The sequence below is a fragment of the Olea europaea genome, unplaced genomic scaffold, assembly GCF_002742605.1.
Source record: "Olea europaea var. sylvestris unplaced genomic scaffold, O_europaea_v1 scaffold2050, whole genome shotgun sequence".
Taxonomy (NCBI): Eukaryota; Viridiplantae; Streptophyta; class Magnoliopsida; order Lamiales; family Oleaceae; genus Olea; species Olea europaea.
Genome location: NW_019238410.1, coordinates 26,187 through 37,038, shown reverse-complemented (window position 1 = coordinate 37,038; position 10,852 = coordinate 26,187). Strand labels below are relative to the sequence as shown.

Genomic DNA, 10,852 nt, shown 5'->3' with positions numbered 1-10,852 from the left:
TATTTTTATAACTTAAAGACTCTTCAAAATCTTAGTTAAAGACTAAATTTAGTAAATATAATGATAATACAACTTCCCCACTTAATTTTTCATTAAAAAGAAATGTTATAGAAGTGGAAGGTCACTTTTTCACTATACTCCTCTTCAAATCCGAATTTCATCTCATTTTCTCTCAAAAAAATATATTTCATATCAAGTTAAATTTAAGGAATAACAAGGGTGAGAAGAAGGAAGGCTTTCTATACATTCTGTTCTTTTATCCAAGAAAATTCAAGGTAGGTAGAGGTGCAAGTGTTCATTCGTTTCCAAATCTGATTTTTCGATAAATGTTTGAATGAAATGGTACCTTCGGGTACAGTGCTTCGGCACTACAACAGTTTGAATGATCATTCTCCGGCTCTACGTGTTATGATAATGCTATAGTAATTGGATTTTATCGAAAATCCATCTACGTGTGACAGTATGAATTTATAGTTCGAAATTTCTAATTTGATAATGAATTGCACCGATGATATCTACTGAGTTTCAAAATCATAGGTTACTTCCCTTCTTACAGGTTGAATGGATTTTTTTTGGGACGTAGATGATGGTAAAGGATAATACAACATATCATGGAGAAGCCGGTGATTTACATTTTTAGTTGATTTTGAGATGTTTACACTTTCTTTAAATTTGATTCCTATAAATACTGTGTGAATCTATTTTACGAATGCTCGTTATGAATAAACTATGTTTAAAAGTAGATATGCGTCATAGAAATAAATTTACAAATCACCGTATACAAAAAAAAGTTAGCGACTTAAAGTTTTGACGTCTCTTCAGACATTTCAGTTTCTGCCTCATCTTTAAAAAAATCATAACTCTTTCGTTACTTGGTATTTTTATACGAAACCAATTGGATTGGATAGCCTAATAAGTTAGATACTGAATAAAATTGGAATCATATCAATCCAATATCGGTAAAAGGTTATATGTCATATAAAGTAAACTGTGCTGGGTGCTGTCTCTGTTTTTCAACTTTTATCCTTATTTTTAAAAATTTATAACTCACTCGTTACTTGGAATTTTTGGATGAAACCAATTGGATTTGTTAGTCTCATGGATTAGCTACTGAATAAATTTTAAATCATATGATTTTGACGTCGGTGGAATTTTATATGCCATTTTATGTGAACTGCACCAGTTACCTTTCAACCGGGTTGCTGCTGAATTTTGAAAAATATTTTAATACCCCATATGATGTCGACGGAAGATAATTTTTGACTATATCATATTATAAGGAGTTTACTACCTTACATTAAAATTTGATGAAGTTTCAAGATCGATAGCTATGAAAAAAAATTTATTTTGACAATTACTTTTTGAGACAAAAAAAAAACTAGAATAACAACATTACTTTTTAAATTTTGCCAAAATTTCACGCCAATAGTCGTTACATGCATGGAACCCATTCTAAAAAACATTTTTGAAATTGTTTTCTTTTATAATTGGATTATTGTTTTTAAAAAAAAATTAATTAAATTCTAAAATTTAATCTAAACCTTCTACTAAAAATATATTGAACTAACTTTACGGTTAAGGTACAATGGTTTGAGTGACGTTTCCGTCCATGCGAGTCAGGGCGTTACAATAAGTGTTATCCATGCAGTTTGAGAAGAAAATTTTGGCTTTACCCGACTTGGACAACGGCGCGTGGTGAGATTTGATAAACACACTCTTGCCGAGGAGGACGAGTGGAGCTGAGGAATTGGTTTCGTACATAAAGTCCACAATCCAAAATAACAAATTTCTTAGTACATTTCATGTTTAATTTTTTCTTCAGACATAAAATAAATATTATTTCAAAGACATGATTTTCAATAATAATTTAGGGTACATTTGATTATCAACATTTTTTATGGAAAAATATATATTTTTCATTTAAATTCCTACTTTTGTGCTATTTAATTGAATTTTTTTCATAGAAAACATTTTTTTTACTTTTGGTCAAGTGATCATATTTTTCTCAAAATCAAGAAAAATATTTTCTTTAGATGGAGTAAGATTTTATTTTCCAAGGATCCACTCTCTATCATCTGCCCAACAATAAAAATCGAACAAATATAAAAGTTTCTATGTTGAAAATTAAATCAATCAAATATATGTAATTGACAATTTTCATGTAAATAAGTTCTAGACAATTGAATTACCTAAAATTTATTTTCTTTTCATACAAATTTCATACTTTCAATCAAACACGCACTTAAAGTCTTATTTTTATTTTTGAACACTTTTCAATTACACATTTCATCAATTTTTATAAAAATCTTCTTTATTTTGCTTAGATACGCTCTTAGCTCTTTTCTTTGCAATGGCCTTTATTTGACAATCATTATTTTAAAATTCTTTAATTTCCACACTCATTTTTAACCACACATTTACGTAATAAAATATTTTGCATGTAAATTAAAAAAATTTCCTACTTTTAACAACATATTATTCAAAAAATCACTATTCAAAACTCCACTTTCTTAAAATGATGATTGTCAAACAAGGCACCGACCGATAAGTAGTATGGGAGAAGAAATTTGTAAAGTAAAAGAAAATGGTAAAATGAATATTGATATCAAGTTGCGGGACCAAATTTGTAATTTTCTCTAAATAGTAAATCCCTAATTCAGCCATTCAACCAATTGAGATACGCATGGACAGCTGCGGCGCAAAGGGGGAGAAGAATTAGAATAAAAAATAAAATAAATAAATGAAAGGAATCATTGCATGATATCACTTCAAATCTTACAATAAAGTTGTGGGCTCATATTATAACCCTGTTTGGACTCCATTTCAACATGATTTTGGGAGAAAATATATTTTAAAATAATGATTTTTTTAAAAAAAATATGTAGTTAAAAAAATTAAATTTAAGTGTAAATATATGGTTAAAAATAAATTTTAAAATATGAATTGCTTCGAAATATACTTTTTTATTTTATTCTCTAATCATTTAAATTTCAATTTGAACACTCCAAAACATGCTCTTAGATCTTAGGGGGGTGTTTGAGCCACATTATTTTGGTAATAATACATTCTTGAATAGTGTATTGATGAAAAATATGTGGTTAAAAAATAAGAAAAAGTTTTTAATTTGCGTGTAATATTATTTTATTGAAAAATGTATGGTTCAAATGATGTGAAATCATTGTTTAAGAATGCATTTTTTTGAAATAATGTGGCTCAAACAGGCCCTTAATCTTAATTGTATAAAGAAAAGAGAGTAGCATATTAGAGCATTCCCGATGTCAATATGAAAAGCTCTTAAATTTTGCTACATTAATGTCAAGTAAATTGTAATTCCTTCAACTTGATTCCAATCCATCGAATATATTGGAGATGCTCTTAGGTCATCAACGTCACCTTTAAAAATATATTTAGGTTTATACAGAGATTAAGTAAAGGGAGTAAGAATTTCCGTGTGAGATTTCTTAATTATTTTTACTAAGGGGTATTTGATTGCCATTTTTAGGTAAAAATACATTTTAGAATAGTAACTTGATGAGAAGTATGTGATTGAAAAATAAGGAAATTTTTTTTATTTACATGTAACATTATTTTAATAAAAAATGTGTGATTAAAAAGAAGAAAGAAAAAAATATGTTTCAAAAAAAAAATGAGTGTCAAACGGGGCTAAGTCTCCATCAGTTTGTCCAATCTATCTTTTTGGCATTTCTATTTGCTTTTTATTTCTATGGTGTTTTGAGCGATTTTTAATGAGTAGAAAAAGACATGACGATGATGGCGTGTGCTCAAGAAACCGGTTACCAAGATTTGAAATTAACGATTGATGATTTGATCGAATTACGTTACGCAAAAGTCAAATAATCATGTCTCCCATAAATAATAACTGGGATTTACAATTGGTTTTAAACTTGTTAGGCAGTTGTTAGTCCAATACAATAACTCACTCTCTCTCTCTCTCTCTCTCAAAATAATGCTAAGAGTATCTGCAATCGCCTTATGTGGCGTACATTTAACAATTTTTCATTTTATGTATAAGTCAAAAAATAACTACCATATCTATATATTAAATATCAAATTGTCAAGTATATGCCACATAAGACGACTACTGACAGTTTTCACTACAAATAGCATTACTCTTTCTCTATTCATTCGTGACCAAATAGAATAGTAATTTGTACAATATTTATGCACAATTTGATTGACAAAAGTTTGTAGAAAAAAATCTTGATCAGTGATTTTAAAAACAGTTTTTCAAATATATGATTGTATTGTTTGCCAATTCATACACTGTAAACCAAAAGAAAATAAATTGTATAAGAAACGTGATTAGACCAAATAATGTTGTAACTAAAAAGGATGGATAATGATCCAGTACATACCCAAGCTCGATTCGAGTTTAAACCCGACCTATGATTAAGTCTTAGAATCGACTTAATCTTTGATTCGTATGCTTCACTGAGTTCGCTCGCTCTTTTCTTTTTTTTAAGTACATTAACAAAATAAATCAAAAAAATGAGCAATTTTTTTATGAAATTAATAAAATAAGTTTATAACTGAGGGAAAAAGAGTTAGCCCACGAGCTCAAATGAGCCAACTTAGCTCGTGAAAAAAAAAGGGTAAACTGACCCGATCCATACCTCGTCTCAACAACGAGCTCGATCCACCAACCTTAGTTATAACTCTACTAGAAAAGATATTCAAGAATATACTTTGAGAAATGGCACGAATCTAATTGCTTGTTTGAGAACTCATTATTTTATTTTCTGATTTGCTACATGATCATTTACAATCATATAGTCATACAATAAAATAATCTACACGTATACTAATACTTTTTCTTACTTTTTAACCATACATTTTTCTAAGAATCATTATTCAAATTTTTTTTTCTACAACAGTGATTGTCAAACAGGCTTTAACTTAGACGGTTTCAAAGGAATTTTCAGTTTTTTTTTTTTTTAACTTTTTGCTCACATCATTATTTTTTTTTTTTTTTTTTTTTTTTTTTTTTTTGATACGTCAACTTTGTCCAACTCGATCCTAAATAATTTTCAACCTCAGTGAACATTTTTCAACTAAGGCTGCATAGGAAAAAGAGAGAGAGAGAGAGAGAGACTTGAAACATCTTAACTTAATGCAAACACTGAAAATGAGTTCAAAGTTAAAACTCTACTTAAATGGGTCAAATTATGCACGTTCAAACATACCAAAATAAGCTTCAAATTTGGCTGCTTCTTCTTCTTCTTCTTTTTTTTTTTTTCATCGTATTTTATTGAGTCGAGTTGCCTGATACAAAATATCTTTTAATAAGAAATGCTCCTTGATCCCTTCTACAATCTATGGGGGTGAAGTTACCGTGTAAAACATACTAATCAGTACTCAAGTCACTAATTTTGCACGATTTTCGATACAAATTCCCTCCAACGTAAACCATGGCTATGCTCGCATGCAAAGGGACATTAATTCCTTGTAAAAGTAGAAAAATAACTGCAAGGAAAGAACAAAGAGTAATTCCCTGAATAAAGGGATTCATAATTCAGTTTATTTCATTGAATTAAAACTCACAGTACATAATGAACATATGGTATCAGCATATAGCAATGTTCACTTACATTAATATACGCCACTTTCCCGTCATCACAATATTGTTCTCTTTCTCGAGAGCAAAGTCTTTTCGACTTTATATACAGAACCTTCGATACACACATCACGTGGTCAACTTAGAGCACCATTCGTATGTTAATTTGGCCATTCTATAAAGGTCCAGACAACTTAGTTGAACAGCATTACTAAAACTTATAGGTGGCAATAATAATTGATGGTAGCAATGTGGACGACAATACCTTCAAGCTAAAGATGCGCTTGTGCATGTTCAGGTTTATGACTATACTCGTAATCGAGATGAACAAAAGCACGCTCAATCTCGGGCAAAAATTCGAGCTTCTCTTGCAAGGATTCTCCAATGTCATGAGCTTCTTGCAGGGGCATGTCAGCTGGCAACACAATATCCACCTCGACAAAATAGTGAGAACCAAAGGTGTATGCCCTTACAGTGTCGATATGCCTTATGGATTTGTGGTGATTCCAGCATAGGTAAGTGAGTTTCTGTAGATATTCTGGTGCAGCTGATCTCCCAATAAGTGAGCTCACATTCTCCAGCACAGTTAACGACCATGTTCGGATAGTGTACAATGCCAGCTGCCGAAGGTAGTAAGATCATAGTGTATCAGAAATAAAATAATTGAACAAGAAAAAGGCAAAGATCTAAGTCGTATGGAGTCAAGAAAAGGAGAAATTACAGAAAATAAGATGATATCACCATAAAAAGAAAACAAACTAAGCCTCATTCTCAATAAATTTAGGGTTGACCACATGAATCATTCTTCACCATAAATATATTGATAAATAATAACTTTCAATGTAAGCCTGTCAAGCATCTCATAAAATTACCAATAATGGAATGATTACACCAACTCCCATCAAGCTTGGGATAATCACAGGACTCTCTTCTGGCTTCTAATGTCTAAAATCTGATAAATTATCTGTGAACATGTTATGTTAAATGGAATTATTGTCCAATATCTTTCAAACCAATAATGGAATGATTACACCAACTCCCATCAAGCTTGGGATAATCACAGGACTCTCTTCTGGCTTCTAATGTCTAAAATCTGATAAATTATCTGTGAACATGTTATGTTAAATGGAATTATTGTCCAATATCTTTCAAACAAAAAAAAAAAAAAAAAAAAAAAAAAAACCAGTTGAAGTTGGGAAGTATATATTTGAGATGTAGTGATTAACCGAGCTGAAAGGCAAATAAGGATCCATATAGCCAATACGTGATTTATCAAAAACTGGTGGATGTCCAACCAAAATTAGAATCCCCTTGTGCATAACATACTATAACAGCATGTTTCTTTAGATGCATTATTTTTCGCATATGTGTGTGACAACTTGACTGTGTTTTGTTATGTATACATGCATAAAAATTGTGAAGCAAATATAATTCTACTTACAATAATAGCTCCAACAGGGTCCATCCAGTCACTGAAATAGTTAGCCATTACTACAGCAACGAGGCCAATGATGTTGGTGATAACATCAAAAAAGTGATCCTGGGCATATGCCCTGACAATCTCATTTGCAAACGTGCGGCAATAGACAAACAGAAATAGTTTCACCAGAGTCACTGAAAGCATAATGCCAATGACCCATTGCTCTTGCTCCTTTGTCAAATTGAATTCGTCATCCTGCACAAGCTCTTTAGTTAAAATGCTTAGAGAGGCAAGAAATGAAGAGTCAATATATAAAGAATCAAGGATCAGCTCCAAGCAACCAAAGCATGGAACACTTACTCAAATCTCTAAGTACCATATTGATTCAAGTAGAGATCACTTACATCAGAAACTAATGTGCGCAGGGATTCCAGTATAATCTGCAGGCCTAAAGTTGCCATGACAGAAGCGAAAACAAGGATTCCCTACACATTATGTATTCAATGTAGATTTGTTACATTAACAATAATATAGCACATATAACACATGAAAGAAATTCCAATGACAAAAAATAATTTGCAGCTCTTATTTGCATTCAAACCACAGGAACAGAGAAACAAACATTGATATACAGAAAATGCAGTTTTACATTCTCCACAAAATATTTTGCTATATTCACGAAAATATATTTAGGCAATAGTTGTAGCACATGGTAGATGAATTACAGTTGTCATAAAATAACGACTATAGAGAACTAACAATTCTTTGACAATTGATCTAGTGAAAATTATTATTCGGCCAAAATTGAGGAAGATTCTATTTGATGACCCTTGTTACTGCAAAAGATACATGATCTCCGTTGCCTTGCAAGCACGGCAGGAAGCAATGTTTACTCCCACCCATTAAATGCTTTACATGACTGTAACATATCCTTGGTGCAGCCTAAATGCATCTCCAAGGACCTTATGTCAGATGTCCAGGGAGTTCCACAATTGCATTTGCTTAAGACATTGAAGCAAGCATCCATTATCCCAAAAATATGTACATTTTGGTCAAACTATGCAACCATGAAACCTCCTAAAGAGTTGCAAAAATTGATTTACTGTTACACATCAAACTGCAATAATCCAGTGTCCACCTGTAATATTCCCCGCCATGAATCTTGCACAACCAAATTGAAAGGAAAGCAAGTTAAGCCAGATGACAATCCATTCCGGTGGAGGACAGGAGGAACATCAACAAGGCCTGAAAACTTGCTGGCCAACTGAAACCGTTCAGCTTTTGCTTGCTTTCTGACTCTCTTAATGTTCATTTATTTTCTTCTCCCCTCTGCAAGTTGTTGAGTTTTATGTTCCTTTAAAAGAAGACGCGCTAGGTCTGGTGGTCATTTAGGGCACAATTGTGTTTTTGACATTTTCAGGCAACAGAGGTCACAAGTCTTGCTATAAATATTATGAACCCTATATTATGTGACAATAGTTGCAAAAACACCAAACGGATATAAAAGAATGTGCTATTTAGAAAATCATATCATTCAAGAATATTATAAAATAAGATAAATAAAATAAGATATACAACAAAGTCAAAGAAACAAACAGCCATTTGAACGTTCAATCATTTAACAGATGTTTATAAAATACAGTCATGATCCTTCCACTTTCCCGTCAATCAGCTCACAACACTGGAAAACATCTTCAAATATGGATCAGGAAACAACAAAAGGGTCAATGCAAGATCACATGAAGATGGGCAAAGCTGCAAGTAGAAATAATTACTTGTCCATTTTAAATAGACCAATGAAGGACTTGATTTGATTAACACTATTTATTTGGAAAGAGTAAGCTTGAGCATTTCTTCTTTGTGAAGGAAGAATTTGTTAAAAGAATAAGAGAACGATATGGTTTAATGCCCTGAAGATTCAAATTCACTGAAAATACAGTGTATGTCGTAGCAGATATGATCTGAGAAACAAAAGCAAATCATATTCCATATCAATTAGACACTGCTATCTATACATTGAAAGAAATGAAAATAAATTCTCACAGCCTATTTTAAGGAATGAAAGGAAAAGGTAAGTAGCATGATTGTCAAAATGCGCAGTCTGATTATTTTTGAATCAATGACTTAAGAGGCACTAACCAGAGGCTGCATACGTTTCTTTCCAATAGGATATCGATAAGGATTTGGCGTCTGCATGGAAAAAGCAGTGAACCACAGGATAAAACCAGATAGTAGATCAAGAAGCGAGTCTAAAGTTGACGCAACAATGGCCAACGAACCACTCCTGATGGATGCATAAACTTTAGCTGCAAAAAGAAGCATATTTGCAACATTTGACATCCTAATGGCAATTGTTTCACTTCTAACCAACTTTTCCCTGTCTTCCTGTAGCCAAAATAAAAAGATAATTTAACCCTGGTACGTTCACCTCTTGATATCTAATAAAAGATTTCATCAACCTAATGAACAAAAATAAAATAAAATTAAGGTTTTAAGTGTAAACCTTTGACACTCTTGGTACAGAACCTTGCTCTGCTAGTACATCCATTTCATTGAACCCCTCCAGCATCTCTACCTGTTGCTGATAATACTCTGCAACATTATCCTCTGCACCTGTACCATTAAGGAAAAGGAGAAATGTCTCGTGTGCAGTCCCTTGAAGGTGTCAATCAATCACTAATTTTGGCTTCAATCAAACAACGATAGGATACGTTAAATACGGGAAACCATAGTTAAATTTTAAAAGCCTAACACAACAAGTGAACTCATGGGGCACTCAGAGACATAATTAAAGTGAACAAAAGCATTAATTTGTCCAATGTTGTGCAAGTACATGCTCGTAATTCTTAAGTTTTTTCTACGGCCTAATATTAGAATTCAACACATGCCAATTTATAATATTTTCATTAAAAGCAGTCTTGAAAGCAAGAAATAAAAAGAAGATACTAACTAATACTTAACAGAAGTGCTCAAGTTTCTCAAATGAAACGCAAAAAATTAAGCAAATGATAAAGGAAAATAATAAATAAGATAGTACCTCTTGCATTTTTTATATATTACTTGTTTCGCTTGGATCTGAAGCTGTTAAGAACAAATACTACTCCACTATAGTAGAAAAAATAAAAACGAACCCAATTTATTACTCATGAAATTATTCCATTGCCTTTTTAGCCCCATTAATGTCCCATAAACCCCTTTCGCTGTCCACAATCATTAGACCCACCGAAAACTACTGAAACTAACGTTCTTACATCAATGCAGTACAAGAATAAAGAAAGAACGAAAAATATTCCGAACTAAACCACGGGCAAAGAATTAAAGAAATGGAATCTGCACTGTTCCAAAAACGGTATTCAAATTCGGTAAAACAACTACCCAAAACCCCAAGATAGTCATGGAGCCCACGAGGAGGTTTCTCTTTGTGTTCAGGGGATAAATGGAATCCATCGAAGTTCAACCGCCACGAACAGTCACCGTTTCTTGTCTCCGGCAACAAAAGTTGCTCTTCGGAGCCGTCGGTATTTTCAGGTTGCACCATTTCCGTTCACTTGCACTTGAGAAAAATTGAAAAATTCACTCTTGAGTCTAAATTGGAAGAGAAATGGGCAGCGAAACTCGAAGGATTTTTTAGGGAATAAATGATTCTAGTTAACGTTTCTCGAACCCGAAAATCTTTTGTACATATTTTCCGCACTCGCAGCGAGTATGTATAATGTACTCGCCGTGTTATTGGTTTGTTGATACACGTATGATAACAAAAATTGGGGGCCGGATGAAGTGAGTCGGATGTTGACGTGGCAGATCCACAGTAATGGGTCTGGATTTTGTGGTGGGATAGGGGCACGGTAGGATGAGAA

General features: G+C 32.5%; 1 protein-coding gene across 4 annotated transcripts; it reads right to left on the bottom strand.

The window, feature by feature from the left end:
* Positions 1-5,517: 5,517 nt before the first annotated feature.
* LOC111379880 (metal tolerance protein 11) lies at positions 5,518-10,647 on the bottom strand. 4 transcript variants are annotated; one of them, XM_023003318.1, is made up of 6 exons: positions 10,371-10,647; positions 9,499-9,608; positions 9,135-9,380; positions 7,400-7,480; positions 7,017-7,250; positions 5,518-6,195 (listed from the first exon to the last, which is right to left on the bottom strand). In XM_023003318.1, the coding sequence occupies exons 1-6, from the start codon at positions 10,531-10,533 to the stop codon at positions 5,848-5,850; spliced, it is 1,182 nt and encodes a 393-aa protein (XP_022859086.1). In that variant the 5' UTR covers positions 10,534-10,647; the 3' UTR covers positions 5,518-5,847. The 4 variants fall into 4 exon arrangements, with proteins under 4 accessions (XP_022859086.1, XP_022859088.1, XP_022859087.1 ...); XM_023003320.1 differs by lacking the exon at positions 10,371-10,647 and adding an exon at positions 10,033-10,347; XM_023003319.1 differs by lacking the exon at positions 10,371-10,647 and adding an exon at positions 10,033-10,346 and having other exon boundaries at positions 9,499-9,681.
* Positions 10,648-10,852: the final 205 nt, after the last annotated feature.

Bases quoted from the DNA above. Each gene is read 5' to 3' on its own strand.
- LOC111379880 (XM_023003318.1), bottom strand. From the start codon at position 10,533: ATGGTGCAACCTGAAAATACCGACGGCTCCGAAGAGCAACTTTTGTTG. The intron at 9,609-10,370 runs GTAGTTGTTTTA...TTAATGGTACAG, and splicing joins TGACTATCTTGGGGTTTTGG to GTGCAGAGGATAATGTTGCA. The intron at 7,481-9,134 runs GTTAGTGCCTCT...CATAATGTGTAG, and splicing joins AGAAACGTATGCAGCCTCTG to GGAATCCTTGTTTTCGCTTC.